The sequence below is a fragment of the Sapajus apella genome, unplaced genomic scaffold (genome assembly GCF_009761245.1).
Source record: "Sapajus apella isolate SASKATOON/1434 unplaced genomic scaffold, GSC_monkey_1.0 scaffold14, whole genome shotgun sequence".
Taxonomy (NCBI): Eukaryota; Metazoa; Chordata; class Mammalia; order Primates; family Cebidae; genus Sapajus; species Sapajus apella.
This window is the reverse complement of record NW_022436954.1, coordinates 19,362,194-19,379,674: the sequence shown is the minus strand read 5'-3', so window position 1 is coordinate 19,379,674 and position 17,481 is coordinate 19,362,194. Positions and strand designations below refer to the sequence as shown.

The 17,481-nt window shown below is 47.4% G+C and overlaps 1 protein-coding gene across 5 annotated transcripts in view; it reads left to right on the top strand.

Moving 5' to 3' along the window:
- Nucleotides 1–5,641, top strand: part of ALKBH3 (alkB homolog 3, alpha-ketoglutaratedependent dioxygenase) — a 37,864-nt gene extending 32,223 nt beyond the window's left edge. For all 5 annotated transcript variants that reach the window (XM_032283543.1, XM_032283539.1, XM_032283540.1 and 2 more), the window contains exons 9-10: nucleotides 4,420–4,518; nucleotides 5,290–5,641. In XM_032283543.1, coding sequence (XP_032139434.1) covers nucleotides 4,420–4,518; nucleotides 5,290–5,382 — 192 coding nt within the window. In that variant the 3' untranslated portion in view covers nucleotides 5,383–5,641. The remainder of the gene's footprint in view (nucleotides 1–4,419; nucleotides 4,519–5,289) is intronic.
- The last annotated feature ends 11,840 nt before the right edge of the window (nucleotides 5,642–17,481 follow it).

The window sequence follows — 17,481 nt, the reverse complement described above, 5'->3', positions numbered from 1 at the left end:
GCTCATGCCTGTAATCCCAGCACTTCGAGAGGCTGAGGTAGGTGGATCCCTTGAGCCCAGGAGTTCAAGACCAGCCTGGCAAACATGGTGAAACTCTGTCTCTCCTAAAAATACAAAAAAAAATCAGCCAGGAGTGGTGGTGCACACCTGTAATCTACTCAGGAGGCTGAGGCAGGAGAATCGCTCGAACCCAGGGGGTGGAGATTGCAGTGAGCTGAGATCACACCACTGCACTCCAGCCTGGGTGACAGAGTGATACTCTGTCTCAACCAACAAAAAAAAATAAAAGAAAAAAATGTGGGTAGTAATCCAAGATCTCTAGGTTTGAATGAGTTGTCATTTCTACCCTAATTTTGTTTTCGTTATTGTCAGTTGGTAATGTTGAGCTAGAAGATAGATACTATCATATTTTCCTGATGCGATTATAGATTGCTGCAGCCTTCTCAAGAAAGCAGTTTGGTAGCATAAATCAAGTGCCCTAAAGTTCATACACTTGGCTCCAGTAATTCCATTTTTAAGAATATATGTTAGAAATATATGCAGAAATGTTTTGCTCAAAAATCTACTTACAGCAGCTTTTCGTTTATTTAACCTCTTAAAAAAAATACTTGTGTGTGCAAATCTGAATCTCCAACCATGTGTTCCTTACTGCTCCATCCTTAGCACTGGCATAATATCTGACATGTACGGTGGTCACAAAGTATTTGTGAGTTAAAGGAAGTATACATTCATACAAATGAATATTGTAGAACCTTTTTTTTTTTTCTTTTTCTTTTTTTTTTTTTGAGACAGAGTCTGGCTCCTTCGCTAGGCCAGAGTGCAGTGACGGGATCTCGGCTCACTGCAACCTCCACCTCCTGGGTTCAAGCGATTCTCCTGCCTCAGCCTTTCAAGTAGCTGCAGGCGCATGCCACCACACCCAGCCAATTTTTAATTTTTATATTTTTAGTAGAGATGGGTTTCACTGTGTTGGCCAGGATGGTTTCGATCTCTTGACCTCATGATTTGCCCGCCTCGGCCTCCCAAAATGGTGGGATTATAGGTGTGAGCCACTGCACCTTGCCACAGCTGTATTTTTGAAATGTATATTTAAAGATATAGAAAAATGCTCAATAAAATATTATAGATAGAGTGTACACGATTGCATATCTGAAATACTTTGTGTGTACATTGGGTAAACTCTGGATGCTAGGATTATAGGTGATTTTCTGCATTTTCTGTGTCCTCTTCCTCAGTCATTCAGTACATATTTATTGATATGTGTGATAGGCACTGAGAATGTTTCTTCACAGGAAGACCACATAAACTGTCCCTCATGGAGTTCATAAGAGCAGAGGCTGAATAAGTAATTACAATTGCATAATTTACTTTAGTAAACTTATGTTACTTTTTATATTCTAGAAAGAAAAACTGATGATTTTAAAGCATTGGTGATTGTTTATCATTTCTAAGGTATTCTCTTAGGACAAGAAAGGGGTAATTATAAGAAAAATCCAAATCTCATACAGTGTGAATTACCTTTCCAATGAAAAGAAAAATGTTTAGGTTTCCCGTCTGTTGGATGGTTAATAATGACATAACAGTAAAAACACCCAGATTTTTTCACCCTAAATAGCGTTTTCTTAAAGGAAACTGCATGGGATAACATCTTGGTGAGGTGGAGGTAAGAGTTGTGGGAAGCCTTAGGAAAGCATAATTAAGCATTCAAATGAACTGGCTGTGGTTGGAGAAATGGGAATGTTGATCAACATTAATATAAAAATATATGTTTTTCGCTTTTTCCGTGTACTTGTAGGGTTTCAGGTATTTGGAAAACTAAGAAGACTAATAGCAAAACCCACTCTGTCGCTTGAGTGTGACCCTAAAAGCTTCTTTTAACCAGGATGAGGGATGGAAAATTTTACCCTTAGCCCTGGTTTTTGGAGGTGTGTTTTGTTTTGTTTTGAAGAAAGCCCTGAGTAAATCAGAAGGGCTACAGAGATGTGTTTGGGTAACTTAACCATGCTTAATGACTAGGAAGGCTCTCCTCTAAACAGTCTGACCTGTGTTCCCACTGTTGCTTATCCATTTATCAACTGGAGCCTTTATGCACAGCTATGTGAGCTCCTCTGACCTTTCATCTGGCTCCTAGCTGGAAAAAGTCTCCATGCATCTTGGTTCAGTGGAAGGGTGGCCCTATGGTCTATGGCTACTCTGACCACAAGAGAAGGATTCATTTGTGAGCTCTGTGTTGCATTAGTAGGATCCCTTGCCCTCTTTCCTATCTACCTCCTTCTGCAAATTAGGAATGTATCTTCTGAATCAGAGATCTTGAAGGAATAAATAACAAGCAGAGAAGAATGATACCACCTCTCACAGAGGGTACCTTGTGTATTGCTGCCTCCTTTGTGGACCGATTCTGGTGGCTCCCTCCCAAAAGAAGGCTCACCCTTTTCTGATTTTTGGTATGGCCAATGCTTATGTTGCATGTTACATGTTCAAAACCAACCTGAGGCTTACTCTAATTTGAAAAGTTCAGATCTTAGGAACTGTGTGTGAAATGTGATCACTGAACATCACTTTCCATCAGTGCTGATATTTCTCTCTTGCATTTTGGAATTAGTTTTCACTTGTGAGGTGCATTCCTGCTTCGTGTTCTCCGGTGGAACAACAATATTTACCTATTCTCTTCCATTGGTCTAGCACTCCCTTCTCCCCAACAGTGTTTTTAACGTTCTAAGAGCTCTTCATCTCTGAATTGCCTTTGTGTTGTGATTGTGTCTTTTCTTTCTACTTTATTTTATTCTCCCGTCTTAGTGTCTGTAGTTGATGTGTAGATAGAGCCCATGTTGTACTCCCTGATTATGTAGAGGGTAGCAGAAATTCTTCTGTTTCTAGCTGTGTTGAATCTTGTAGCTGACTATACAGCCTAAATTAAGGAGCCTTGCAGTCTGTAATCTCATGGACAGTGCACTCCCTCCAGATATCTTTTCTCCAGCAGGACATGTGTCTTCTTTGTCTGCCACTTTTTTTTTTTTTTTTTTTTTTTTTTTTTTCCAGAGAGTGGCCTTTTGCTTTTCTGAGATGGAGCTGGGCCGCCCTGAGGGCAGGGTCACCTTCCCACTGCTTTCTGGTTGTCTGAGGGGTCAAAGGTAAATGTTTTGGTGCCTACTTATTACTGGAAGAGAAAAGGTGGCAGACACAAATCAATCACTGAAACCAAAAGTTATTTTAAACATTGCTTCTATCTTCTGTCTGTAACAATTATGACTATGCCTGACAAAGCTACTGCCAAAAATTGGGGCCTGGAACTTAGATTGTTTATGCAAGTTCATTATTGTTTTGATTTTGATTTCCCTAGGGGAAATCTTTGTAAACAGTTAAGTTCTCAGAAGAACCCATACAATAATAAACATAAACACAGTTTGCAACTGAAATCAATCCTGCAGTAACCCAAATGTAACCCCTTGCATTGGAAGTGAAGCAGATGAATGAATAGATCCATCCGTTCTGCCCAGAATGGAGGTAGAGAAATCAGGAAGCTCAGATCTGTTCCAGTCTCAGCATTTGACATGCTCTTTGTTGGCTGTGAGCACAGAAGTTGTTTAATGCGCCCGTTTTCCAGCTGTGGAGGAGTCACACTACAAGTTGATTGCTTCGCAGCCTATGCTGTGAAGACTCATGAGAATATTGGACATAAATTGCTTTTTGAGCTCTCTGTGTAAATACGAGGCATTTGTATCCTAAGTGTACAGGAGTCGTGAGCCATCCTCAAAGATGTAAATAGCCAGTCTCAGTTTGACAGCACTGTTTTGATCAAGCCAGAGCTCCCTTTGAGAAAATCTTGCTGTTGTCTGTTCTGGAAAGAGGCAGGAGTATATCTGCAAACCTCCAAAGTAGCTATGAGAAAAATTGTGACTATAGGTGCCAACTAGTTAAACCAGCATACACTGTGAAAAGGTGAAGCAGAAGGCATCGCATCAAGTCTTGGTTAAAAGGCCATTTTCCCCACACTGAGTATGTCAAAACGGAGAGCACAGCATCAGGCAGATGTAAATAATTCTTGTACAAGTGACTTTTATTTCCTCCTTAGGTCAGAATGGGCTTTTCTGTGTTTTAGCTTATGATGACAATGACACGAATAGCTCGCACTTACTGCATGCCAGTCTCCAAGTGATTTACACATATTCTATCAAGGGAGGCTCACCATAGCCCTAGGTGGCAGTGACTGTCATCCTCCCTGTTTTACCAATGAGTAAGTCAGGGTTCAGAGAGGTGAGGCAAGTTGCCCGCAGTCAAGCAGCTGCCAAATGGCAGAGCTATATATGGATTCCCACAGACTGACTGAGTAGAGGTTTCCATTTTTTTGACCACTGTCAGCTTCTGTTGCATCTTGATCACACAGGCCAAAAATTTAGCACAGGGAATGCTGTTTTCTAGGAAGAGAATGGAGACTACACATATGTGGAAAGAGTGAAGATACCCTTAGATCACGGGACCTTGTTAATCATGGAAGGAGCGACGCAAGCCGACTGGCAGGTGAGGAGGCACAAGTAAAGAATCTTCTCTCATGTGGAGGCAGTCTCCCGACTCTCAGGACTATTTCTAAATAGACACGGTGAAAAGCAAGCTGCTTTTATAATGAGCAAGAGGCAATGAACTGACATTCTTTCCAAGGAGTTTTGATACTACTCACAATCCAGATGGACACTAGTGTGTCCAGTGGAACTTTCTGTGATGATGAAAGTATTCAGTATCTGTGCCGCCTAATTAGTAGCCACTAGCCACATATGACTATTGACTTCTGAAAATGTGGCTTGCATGCTATAAAGAACTGAGTTTTTATTTAATTAATTTAAATGTAAATAGCTTCAGGGTAGCTAGTGACTCTCTGACTGGAATACACAGCTCCGTGGCTAGGCCATGCCATTTTTAGGGCAGATCATTTCTCAGGTGTGCATGTTAATGTCAAAGCACTTACCATGAGAGTGGAATCTCACGCCTCTCTTAGGTCTCATCCATTTATATGTTTTATGAGATTTGGGAAATGACAGGTGCCTGAGAGCAGCAGCAACAATTAGAAGAAACGAAAATATCTCACTTCAGAGGCGCTGGCACAGCAGAGGGGGGCTGGGGATGGAAATTTGTTTCAAGAAGAAGACCTTTCTCTACAAGACTTTAAAGAGCTTACTAATTTAAGGGGGATAAGATGGAAATATTTCTGTATTCTCATGAATAAGTTTTAAATTGCTTTGAACTAAACGTGTTCATGTGCGTATTTATGTCAGAGTTATGTGTATTTCCATTTAGCATCGAGTGCCCAAAGAGTACCACTCTAGAGAACCAAGAGTGAACCTGACCTTTCGGACAGTCTATCCAGGCCCCCGAGGGACACCCTGGTGACGTCAGAGTCTTGAGAGAGAAGCTTCACTGAGACGGAGCAAACCTTCCACTGAGAAGTGACTTCAAGAGGCTGGTGCTGCTAGATCTCGGGGCATGGCTGTTGGGAAGATGGTGGGGTTTGTTTCCCAGCTGGAGTCCTATTAAATGACAGCCAGTAATTCACATTGGTAATGGGTCTACCGTGGGAACAGTTATCCCTAATCACAGCTCAAAATCGCTGTCATCTTTAGGCAAATTAAAATCCATGTGACAGTGTTCACGAATGATTATGTTCATAAGCAGTTTTCCTCCTGCCCTCCCCGCCCCCACCTTCATTTGAAGAAATATGAATGGATTTGTGCCTCTAGGGAAAAATCTCCACGTGTTTGTTCCTTGTGACTTCAGTGAATTGGAGATATAAATATGCGTCAGAGAGTCTGGAGCCTTCTGTAGGCAGACAGCTGCTGAAACCCAAACAGAGGTGGTTTCATCTTGGCTTGCACACTATTGTAATGGAAAGCTGCATATTCAGGAAACTCCATAACTGAGTCTTACCTGTCAGTCTTCCTGCGACACACTCAGACAGGTTACAGGCCCCCAAATAAAGAGGGGTGGCAGTGTGCTCTAGTCTACCCACCTTCAAGCCGTCACTTGTAATACAAGAGAAAACTGTACCCTTGAAGGGAGGAAATCACTGAATGATGTCATGGGTAGCAGGCTGAAATTGAGGCTGAAGAGCAGCAGAAGCCCTGCTCATGACAGCTGTTCCACATAGATTAGTTTCCCCTAGGGAATCACTTGAGTCATCTAGACCCAAGTCAGATAGAAGTGGGAGCAGCCCTGCAGGGAATACACTCAATTGCCTCATAGTTCTCTTCACCTTGTGTTGCAGTAGCCCTATGACTAAGGCTTTCTCTGACTCAGTGTTTTCTTACATACAAGGTCCCAAGGTACAAGGGTTAGTCTGTGATGTCACCGAGGTTCCCAAAACAAAACAGAGTGGCTGCCCGTTATTGCATCATAAAACCACATGTCTTCTTGACCTCTTGACTCAGGAGCTGTATACCAGATTAACTCCAAACCAAGATAATGAAAACCTGAGAGAAAGGAAATGAATGTAAATGGATGAAAATAGGGCAGGAGGGTTCAGGTTTCTCTGTCTGCCAGTGGGGGAGAGGTACAGTGCCTTTTTGCTTTTTCTCCTGTTTCCATTCCAGGCTGTAAGATTGATGCTCCCTGTGATCATTGGAAGATGCCAAAGGCCGGGCACGCTCTGACTCGGCACTCAGATGGAGCACCATGCCTGGCCAGACTGTTCTCTGGCAAGCTCTCTGGCTCCTGGCATTGTAGCCCCGTCCTTTTTAAACAAACAAATGAGCAAAGCTTATTTCTCTAAGAAGTATGAAATGCTTTATAAAGTTTGAGCACCATACCAAGTTTTCCTGTGAGGGAGGTTCAAATCACCATAAGAATAAAATAAAGCCTCTTTTTAATTCGTAGCTCTTCTCCTAGTAATGCAAATAATACCAGGCCAGGTGATACAGCCAGCTTTGGTTATGAGTTTGATTCATGACACTAGGAAATGTATCTTCCATTCCTTACTAATGAAAGAACTGGCAGATGGTTCCGAGTCTTCCAGTGTCCCTCCTTCTTAATGGAGGGTCATGATCTCCCCTTGCATCAGCTGTGCATTTGATCTCTTCACTTGGTCACACCCGTGTCTTTCAGGGAAACACATTTATACTGTACAGCAGATGGGGTGGGCCACCACCTGGGTGTCTTAGTCTGAGAGCAGCAAATCTTCAGTTTTGTTTTTCTTGCTGTCACTCCAGATGCTATATGCCAGAACTGCCCTTTTCCTTATCATTAAAACAATGTCCCTTCTGAAATGTCAAGTAGGTACTTGCCGTAGAGTAAAACTGCAGGGTGTAGGCACAGACGGGAATTCCAGACCACAGCAGAGGGCCGCGTGCTCAGTGACTGCAGCAGCCTGTTGCCGTGTTTTGCTGGTACTAGAGCTGAACTAGGAATTAGAGGTGATGCTGTTTTTGCTTAGCTCCCATGTAAAGCTGAGGAAGCAAATGTCACAGCAGTAGCGTGAAGAAAAACAGGTTTCAGTTTTGTTTTGTTTTTGCTGCCCTTTTTCCAAGCTTCAGCAGGCTGCCCGGCACTGCCCCGGGAGCTTTTATACACGATCCCCAATCCTCCCCACAGCCCGGCAGGAGAGAGGTCGTGTTCCCATTGTAGAGGCTGGGAAGCTGAGTCTCCAAGAAGTTAAGTAAATAGGGCTTGTAGTGGCCGAACTGGATTTCAGACTGCAGGCTAGTCTCTCGGCCTGTTTGGTTTTCCTCTGCCATGCTGAATGCAGGCGGAATGGTCTGCTGAGCACTCCCGGGAACGCTGAGCCTCAGGGCTGGCTCCTGCCAAGCTGGTTGTTCCTGGGCTTTCCTGTATAGCATCAGGGCAGGCATCTGTATCTCATCTTCCCTTAATCAGCATCAGCATCTTCTAGTCAGAAACTGCGGGCGACTGGACTAGCAGTTGACCATTTGGTTGGGGAAGCTCATTTTGCAGGGACAGAATCCAACTTCTAGTGAGTTAGACAGATTCTCAGCCAGCTTTCCTTGGCTTTCTGGCAAGTGTTTCCTGACCGTATCCACCTTCAGAGACAGGGACAGATGAGTTTTCCCCTGTGGTCCTTTATCATTTCATTCTTATCTGTGAGTACACTTGGGGACCCTGAATGACACCCAAACTTGTATCAGGCTTTTTCACAGTACTTACCAACACCATTACTCCAGTCAGCAGAGAGCCCAAAGAAACAGACCAGGCTCCACACTAAAAATGTCTTATTTATAACAGGCAATTTGCCTCCAAACATGGGTCGGAACACTCACACTTAGCACCCAGTTGCATCCCCAGCGTTGAAATCAGGGTCCATGTTGACCCATTACTAACCAACTAGCTCGGGTGGTTCTGATGATTCCTGATAAGTTTGTCACAGCCAATAAACCTGCCCTTTCCTTGTGGCACCCACTCTCTGCCTCTGTGGCTGATGTGATCCTGCCCTAGTGCGTGGCAGGTCTGCCTGGACCCAGTGCCTATAGAGCCATCTGAATTGTGTCATTGCAACGCTGAAAGAGTTAAGTAGGCCCTGTGGTGCACTGAACGCTCTTCAGAGAAGTCCTGACAAATGACGGGTTCCTGCCCTGCTGGGAATATTTCTTCTTTGAGTTCTGGCAGCTTTACTTGGCTGCACAATATCTGAGACCCACTTTGCCTTTTCTGGTCATAAACACTTGTAGTGTTGAATCTTAGGTCTTGATTATGTTTTTGAACAGTGCCTTTGATAAAGCCGAATGTTTCCATAGTGATGCATTCTGTTGATTTAAAATTTTACTTATACATGATTCCACCCACATGCTCTCCTCAGAAGGACCTGGTCTACAACTGCCCTCTTCCCCCGCCCCATTTTCTGTTGGGAAGGAACACCCATGTGAGACCCTTGTCAGATTGGTGCTGCTGCAATCTACTCTTAGACGTGATTCCTGTGTCTGGGTGTCAGTAGGGAAATGATTTCAGTGTTTGTTTACTAGAGTGACTAACGACGGCTTTTCCAGCTGGTCTAGAGCTGATGTGCCTCCCTTTATAAAAGCCTTCCCCAGCCTGTGAATAGAGCCCCATATTGGACTGAGCTGTCCTTTAGTGTTTAAGCTGGAGTGGGAAGAGGAAGCAGTGTCAGAGGACAGTGGGGGAAAACAGGACAAATTAGGCCCAACCCTTGTAGCCAGCACTACCAAGAAGGCTGTTTTCTCAAATGAGCCCGCTTGCAGCTGGCAGAGGCCTGTGTGTATGATGCTGTTAGGATGATTTCTGTGTCATCACTCCCCCCATAGGATCAGTGATGTCATGCTCTCTCAGCTCAGGGACAGTCCCTATTCTCATGTGTCCTCCAGGAATGTGGATATGCCTTCACTGCTCATACTGCTCTGGCTGAGCCCACTGACTTTTAGCTCTGGATGCAAATTCTGGTATCTGAAAGGGAAGGACGGGGGAAAGTGGGGAGGGAGCTTACAGAGTAACTGCTCCCTTGGGCCCACAACATCCATAATCTGATTTATTCCTAAAAGAAATCCTATGACTGTTTTTGGTTTTTTCTAAATGCCTGAGGAAACTGAAGTACCTAGAGGATTTATCAGATCTGGGATCCAGTGTCACCGTGGGCTGGGAGAGAGAGCCCTGGGTGGCTAGTCTGGCCGTGCCTGCCGCTGTGGCCCGTGGGACCTGTCCTGGAAGCCTGGGTGGTAGGAACACTGTAGCCACTGCAGCCGAAGCCTTGCGCGCCCATCTGTGCCTGGGAGCCCCTGTGGGAGCTCGCCGTGGGTCACGGGTCGGGTAGATAGAGGAGGTCGGAGGACGTGGTGGGCCATGTGTGGGCGCCCTAGGGCCACGTCATCCATGTGGTGAGGGGCCGCTCCCCGCAGGAAGGGCAGGGGCAGGCGAGCTGGGACAAGGATCTGGAGGACAGAGGCTGGGAACCCAGCATGAGCCGTGCAGCCTCCATGTGTGGCTAAACCTGTTCCCATGGCTCCGGTGGTGGAGCCAGAAGGGCTGCCTCATGGGAAGGTGCTCAGACCCCTTGTGCCCTGGGAGGCCTACTGGGCGCTCGCTGCCTGAGTATGAGCCGCCTCCCTGGGGGCTCGGTCAGGACACCAGCCTCACCACCAGTCCGTGCTTGGAGGATGCCTGCGGGGCCACTTAGGGGTGAACCCACCAAAGGCGGGTTCTGCGCTGAGGGCTCCTGCAGGCCTGGAGAATGCAGGAGGAAGGATGCCATGGGGCCGTTCAAACGGGCAGAACTTAGAAAGTCAGAGACAGGAGGAGAGCCCCGTGGAAGTGTCTCCTTCGGGCTGTTTTCTAGAAAGTTTTCTCTGAAAATATGTCAAGGGACTAGCCACCAGTTTCTTCCTAGCTTGCTCTCTTTCTCTCAGATTTTCAGCCTCCATTCACCTGGAGTGAGAGGGAAGGGAGGACAGCTGGCCTGGAGGTGAAAATCAGGGGAGGCGTGAATGTGCGGCTTCTCGCTCCCCCAGCCTGGCCAGCCGTGCCCTCCTCTGGCTGCTGTGCTGGGAGGAGGGGCACAGAGAGGAGAGCTGGTGAACTCCAGTGCACACACTGCCCTTTGACTCCTTAGAGCCCTGTGGGGTGTCGGTAGGGGACTACTTGAGAGTAGTCCCTATTGAATGCTTAGGCCAGTGTTCTTTCTGCCACTCTTCGAGGCCTGGTGACAAGAGGGAACACGGGGAACAGGCAGCCCCAGAAGGTCACAGTGCCTATCGGGACAGCCCTTCAAGGAGTGGTATTGATTGTCTCCATGCGGCACCAGTCAGGTGGCTGGATATGTGACAAGGATCCCTGCTGCAGCCTGAGGTGGCATCCTCCCGAATCTACTGCCAGCTGAACCCTGCAGCAACCGATGAGGGGAATTAGCTGGACAATTTCAGGCAAGACTGGCCCTCATTTGCCTTTGCAAGGGGGTACATGCCCCCTCATACAGTCACAATACTGCCTGTAGGGGTAGAACTGGGGAGCAGCGCTGACACCCCCACCCCTATCCCAGCCTCCACATCTGTCGGAATGAGTGCTGGAGCCCTGTGGGGACAGGTGGAAAGAGCCAAGGCTTCAGTCAGGTGGACCTCGACTTGAATCCCAGCTCTGCCCTTTCTAGCTGAGTCACTGCAGACCAATCAGCTTCCAAGCCTCAGTTACCTCTGCTGTGAAATAGACTCAGAAGCGGCCCCCTCTTGGGGGTCTTGTGAGGCTTGAGACCATGCACAGAACGTGCCTGACAGTAACATGCTTAGTAATACGATTTTTTAAGTGGACCATTTCACATGCCCTGCTAACCCGAACCTTAACCCTTATGTTGGGTGGGTGGTACTTCTGTGGCTGACGGATGGCCCTGTGACCCTGCCCTTCCCCTTGGCAGGCTCCCCTGGTGCCCTTGTGTCTGTTGCAGTCAGCAAGGAGGGGGGTGGGGTGGGCAGAGGCTTTCTGGAGAACGGCCAGAATGAAAATTTTGTGCGAGTGGAGCTGATCATATTAAGATCCAGCTGCACTTAAGCACCCCACTCCCTGGAAGTTCTTTAAGGCAAACTGAAGAGAGCTCCCAGATGCCAAAGTGGCCTTGCACTGATGCTCAGCTCACTCTCGGCTGCCCCAACACATGCTCCCCAGGTAATTGGTCTCCTAATGCACTCTTCCTGGACAGATTCCAGGATTCCAGTACCTTGTCCCCTTGGGGTCAGTTCTTGACTTTTCCCAGCCTGGCGAGGGCCACCAGCCAGGCTCAGACGCACCCCCACAGGTCAGCATTGTTTTCTTGTATTTGCAGGCCACTTCTAAACTCTATACAGAACGCCTTGGCCTGCAAGAGTAAACAAGATTACCAGACTGGAATTCTGTTCAAGACCAGTGCTTTCATATCCAGAGATTGTGAGTCAGATGCAGTGAGGGATACATAAAAGGAAGACACAGTCCCTTCCATTACAGATCGTAGTAAACCCATGTGAGCTGGGCGTGCTGGCTCACGCCTGTAACCCCAGCACTTTGGGAGGCCAAAGCAGGCAGATCACCTGAGGTCGGGAGTTCAAGGCGAGCCTGACCAACATGGAGAAATCCCGTCTCTACTAAAAATACAAAATTAGCTGGGCGTGGTGTGACACATGCCTGTAATCCCAGCTACTCGGGAGGCCGAGACAGAAGAATCGCTTGCAGTGGGCCGAGATTGCGCCATTGCACTCCAGCCTGGGCAACAAAATCGAAACTCCGTCTAAAAAAAAAAAAGTAAGCCCATGTGGCTTTTATTTTCCTTGGCAAAATTAGTTTTTTCTCCTTACTACAAAAGAGGTCTGTGTTCTTTGCAAGAAATTAAAAAGAAAGATAAAAAGAAAAAGAGAAAGTGTTTGTAACTTCACAAGCTAGTCATGGCAACTCTTTACATTTGCGTGTGCGTGTGTGTGTGTGTGTGTGTGTGTGTGTGTGTGTGTGTAAGACAGGGTCTCACTCTGTTGCCCAGACTGGAGTGCAGTGGCACGATCATGGCTCATTGGGCCTCCTTGACCTCCACCTCCCCAGGCTCAGGTGATTCTCCAGCCTCCGCCTCCTGAGTAGCTGGACAGGTGCACACCACCATACTTGGCTAATTTTTTGTATTTGTTGTAGAGATGGTCTTGCCATGTTGCACAGGCTGGTCTGGAACTCCTGGGCTCAAGCGATCCACCCCCCATAGGCTTTCCAAACTGCTGGGATTGCAGGTGTGAACTACTGAGCCTGGACAACTTTTCAAAATTTGTAGTATATATATCTTTTTCTACACATTTGTGTGCTTTTTAAAAGAAAAAAAAATAACATCTTACTGAACTAATAGTTTTGGGACCTTTTTCTAGTTAGGTACATTGGTGTCTGCCATTAATTCTTATTCTATGACCTCATTTTGAATGGCTGCATAGTGTTATATACATTTGTATCGTTACTTAATCAGCTCCTTTATGTTGGATATTTAGATGATGGTTGGTGGTAATGGTGTTTTTGCTATTAGAACCCTTTTGTTGGCTTTGGAAATCATGAGAATGGAGGGAGGGAGGCAGGGAGCCCACCCAGGCTTTGGCCTCAGTTGGACTTCAAATAATTAAAAGAGCAGGTAATGCTTTTGAAGAGCTGAAATATGTGCCAGGCACTGCATTCAGTGCTCTACATATATCAGTGCCTGATTTATGAATCCACACAGCAGCCTATGGATGAGGCACGATTTTTGTCTGCGTTTTACAGTTAAACGGAGGCACAGCTCTTCCACTGGTGTGGCTGGGTGCAGTTTTGTAGCTAAACCTTTGAGTACATCTCTGATTGTTTCTTAGAATAAGCTCCTAAAAGTGGGGTCGCTGGCCCAGATCAGGAAGGCTATGAATATTTTAAGGCTTTGAATACATAATGGAAATGGCTTTCCAGAAAGGGTACACCAATTTATCCACCTACCAGTGGTGTTTGAGCAGATCTGAGAAACTCCTGCCCTGCTTGAGCACTGACTGTTGGGCCCTATGCTTAGTCTTCTATATGTTTCCCTCCTCAAAGGAGAAGCTGTTCTGTGCCTGGCACAGAGTAAGCAAGAACTCAGGACATCTCAGCCAGTGCTGTGGTGGTGTTATATTGTGTGCCATTTGTTGAGAAAATAAGACACACACTTGAAAAACCTCAATAACAAGGTGAAAGTGGAATGAGGGGTTTTGATGATGAGTCTTAGAGCTGGGAGAATATTAAGTGGTGGCCAGGGAAGTCTGCCTGTTAGAGGAAGAACTTGGAAGGAGCACCCTGTCAAGTGACAGCTGAAAGGCTGACAAGCAGGGAGGGACCTTTGGTGGCTTGTGTTGAGCTGGAGGGGAGATGGCGGGGGAGGAAGATGGGCCCACATCAGGCAGAGGGCTGGTGGTAAGGAGCCACTGGGAGCTGGGACGGTGATTTTTAGGAACATGTACTTATCAGACGGAGTGAGAGGATAGCACTGGAGGTGCGAAGACCTGGGAGAGACACCGCAGGGAGTTCAAGTTCGAAGCTGCGCATGTGTGTGGCCTGGTGGGCACCTCTAGGTGAAAAGAAAAGATGTTGGATTTTTTTTAGTGCCGGTAACACCCCTTCTTCCCATGAGTGCCGAAACAAGAGAAAAACAGACACAGGACTCAGCTATGAGGTCAGCATATCGAGGTTATTGCTGATAAGGCTGGGAGACCTTGGCTTACCTCCATGATCACAGTTGGACTTCTTGATACGCCCTCACGCTATCGAGGCCTTGAGGCACCCTGTCCAAGGAAACCGTGCGGTAGGCCTGGTCTCTGCCACCCACGAGGAGGATCGCTGCCTCCCTTGGTGAGCCTGCAAGTGGGGAGTGGAGGAGGTGGGCCTCCGGGTCTGCTTCCTGAAGGTAGACGCTGGCCCTTCCCAGGCATCCCTTCCCCGTGGGGGACAAAGGGCACACTATGTAGGCAGGCAGCTCTGAGAGTGGGCAGGAAAGGGCCGATTCCCCATGCCCCCAGCTCAGCTCCTTCTCCCAAGCTGCTTATCAGTCATTCCTCCACTCTCGGGAAAGAGAGTTAGGAGGTTGGGAGAAGGGTGGAAGCTGCCTTTCCAACATTCGTCCCTCCTGGGAGTGGAGCATTCCTCTCCTCATTGCAACACAAGGTCGGAGAGGCAGCCCCTGCCCCGTGCTGGCTGTTGCTCTTCCCAGCCCAATCCAAGATGCTTCGGAGGAGAGACTGCCAGCAATCAGCCAGGCAGGGTGGTGCTGTGGTGGCAGTTTTGGTCCAGTAGACCTAGTTCTAATCCCAGTTCTTCCACTGACTGCTATGTGGCCCTTGGCAAATTCTAAGCCTGAGTTTCTCCATCTATAAAACAGAGTTGTTATAAGAATTGAGAGAGACAAAATATCTGTCTCAGTACTGGCAGCTATTCTTACAGAATAGTGTGTGGATGCAAAGGAAAGAGCTTGTGTGGGCTTGATTTTGTTTTGAGACAGGGTCTCCCTTTGTTGCCCAGGCTGGAGTCTGTGGCAGAATCGTGGGTCACTGCAGGCTTGGACTCCTAAGCTCAAATGATTCTTGTACCTCAGCCTCCTAAGTAGCTGGGACTATAGGCACACACCATCATGATCAGCTAATTAAAAAAAAATTTTTTTTGAGATGGAGTTTTGCCCTTTCTCCCAGGCTGAAGTGAAGTGGCGTGATCTTGGCTCACTGCAACCTCTGCCCCCTGGGTTCAAGTGATTCTCACACTTGCTCCTGCTTTACCTTCTGCCATGAATAAAAGCTTCCTGAGGTCTCACCCGAAGCCAAGCAGATGCTAGTGCTGTGCTTGTACAGCCCGCAGAACTGTGAGCCGAACAAACCTCTTTTCTATATACATTACTCAGTCTCAGGTAGTCCTTTATAGCAATGCAAAATGGACTAATACAAACCAACTTAATTGTTTTTAGCTCCTTTGACTACAACCATGGTAAAAAAGAAAAAAAGTTTTCACACACACACACACACACACACACACACACACACACCCTAAAACTACTGTATGGCATATGTTTACTCTGATGCTTTGTGTTCTACTGTATATCATTAAAAAATGCTGACCATGGCCCCTTAAACTGATTGTACAGTCCATTAATAAGCCACACTCTGTGGTCTGAAAACACTGACCCAGCTCATCTAGAAGGTTCCTTCCTGCTCTGGCAGACTGCAGTTCTGTTCCATTTCCTGTGGCCTCACGACCCCATCAGCCAAGCCTTTGTGGTTTTCTTCTTTGTACGCTTCTGACAGTTTCCAATCTCAGACTCTGCACTGAAGGCGTGTTCACGAGCCCAGTTACTGGAGGTGCACCCTCCACACTCCTGCCTGAGCAGCGTGAGGTCTTCAAAGCCTCCTGCTGGGGTGGCGTGAGTGGGGAGGGGTCTGCATGCCTTCTGCTGTCACCATGGCGTAGGTTTGGGTGTCATCCACACACTCCTCCCTGCCCCACCCCAAGACTCGACTACATCAGTCTACTCCCTGGAAAAATGGTTGGGATGTAGAGTCCGGCTGCCGGTTAAAATTCTAGACTCTTCCCAGGCCCAGCCAGCCCCCTCTTCACCCTCTCCCTCTGCCCACTGAACACTCCCTGGGCAGGTATAGGAGTCACCTCTGTGGGAGGTGCTGATGGGTGAAAAGAGCTTTGGCAGCAGATGGACCTGGGTTTGCATCCTAGCTTTACTTCTGCCTGGCTGTGTGGCCTTGGGAAAGTTCTTTGACATCTCTGAGCCTCCTTCCTCGACAAAAGCTTACAGAGAGTCATACTGCTCTGGGAAGATAAATTTAACGGTGGCATGATAGGCACCAAGTGCTTTTTGTTGGTGCCTGGCAAGAGTTAGGTGCTCAGGAAAAACTCATGCCTTTAAATCTCGTCCGCTGCCCATCCCTTTAAGGGAATGGCTAGAGAACTTGAAGAAAGAAGGGGAAGATGCCTTCCACAGGGGGCAACATCAGGAAGAGGCTGTCTCAAACTGGGTGCCCTGGGAGTAATCCCATCCACCCCCAAACCTGTCCTAAAAGTGAACACCTTGGGCTGCCCTGTGAACACCAGCATACTGGTGTCTGAGGAGGAGCAAAGCCAGGGCTTAGGGAGTACGGACTCGGGGCCCCCAAAAGTGGGCCCGTAAGGATGATGGTGTGTCCTGTCCCGGCGCCAGACTTAGAACCTTAAATGACAGGGCATCATTGTGACCCTAATTCTTGGAATCCATTTACCCTCCTGCGTGGCCTCGTTTCATCCCAGTATGTTTTCAAAAATGTCTGGTGAGATCCTCATGACTGCCACCCACGGAGAAGGATGGGGCATAGACGAGACTTCCACAGTCCCAGGGTCATGAGGAGAACCTTTTATTTATTTATTTATTTATTTTGAGACAGGGCCTCATTCTGTCACTCAGGCTGGAGTGCAGTGGCACAGTCTCAGCTCACTGCAACTTCCAGCTCCTGGGTTCAAGCAGTCCTCTTACCTTAGCCGCCCAGAGCAGCTGGGACCACAGAGGCACACCCACATGCCCAGCTAATTTTTTGTATTTTAGTAGAGACAGGGTTTTGCCATGTTGCCCAGACTGGTCTCAAACTCCTGAGCTCAAGCGATCTGCCCGCCTTGGCCTCTCCCAAAGTGCTGGGATTATAGGTATGAGTCACTGCACCCAGCTGAGAACTTTCTAGCTAACACCAGAACCAAAGCATGGGAGCAGGCAGTCCTGAGATACTGTTTGGATGCTCTCATGCTGTTACCCCTTACCAAGGCTTCGTGAAAGTCATCTTTGCAGGTGTCCTCAGCGCCCACAGCACTTTCTTTTTGGTGCCACCCACAGTGGTAAATTGTTGAAAGGTGGGTTTGAACCAAGCCGAGACAGACAAGGGATGTTAGCACCTCCATCACCAGGGACTGCCATGCCAGGGAAGCTGCTTCCCAGAACTTGGAAGCGGTTCCTTCCAGGGCTCCCGACTCCATAGCCACACCCTTTGTCACCTCAGCTCCTGATAGCTGCAGAGTCTGGGGCTCTGAAAG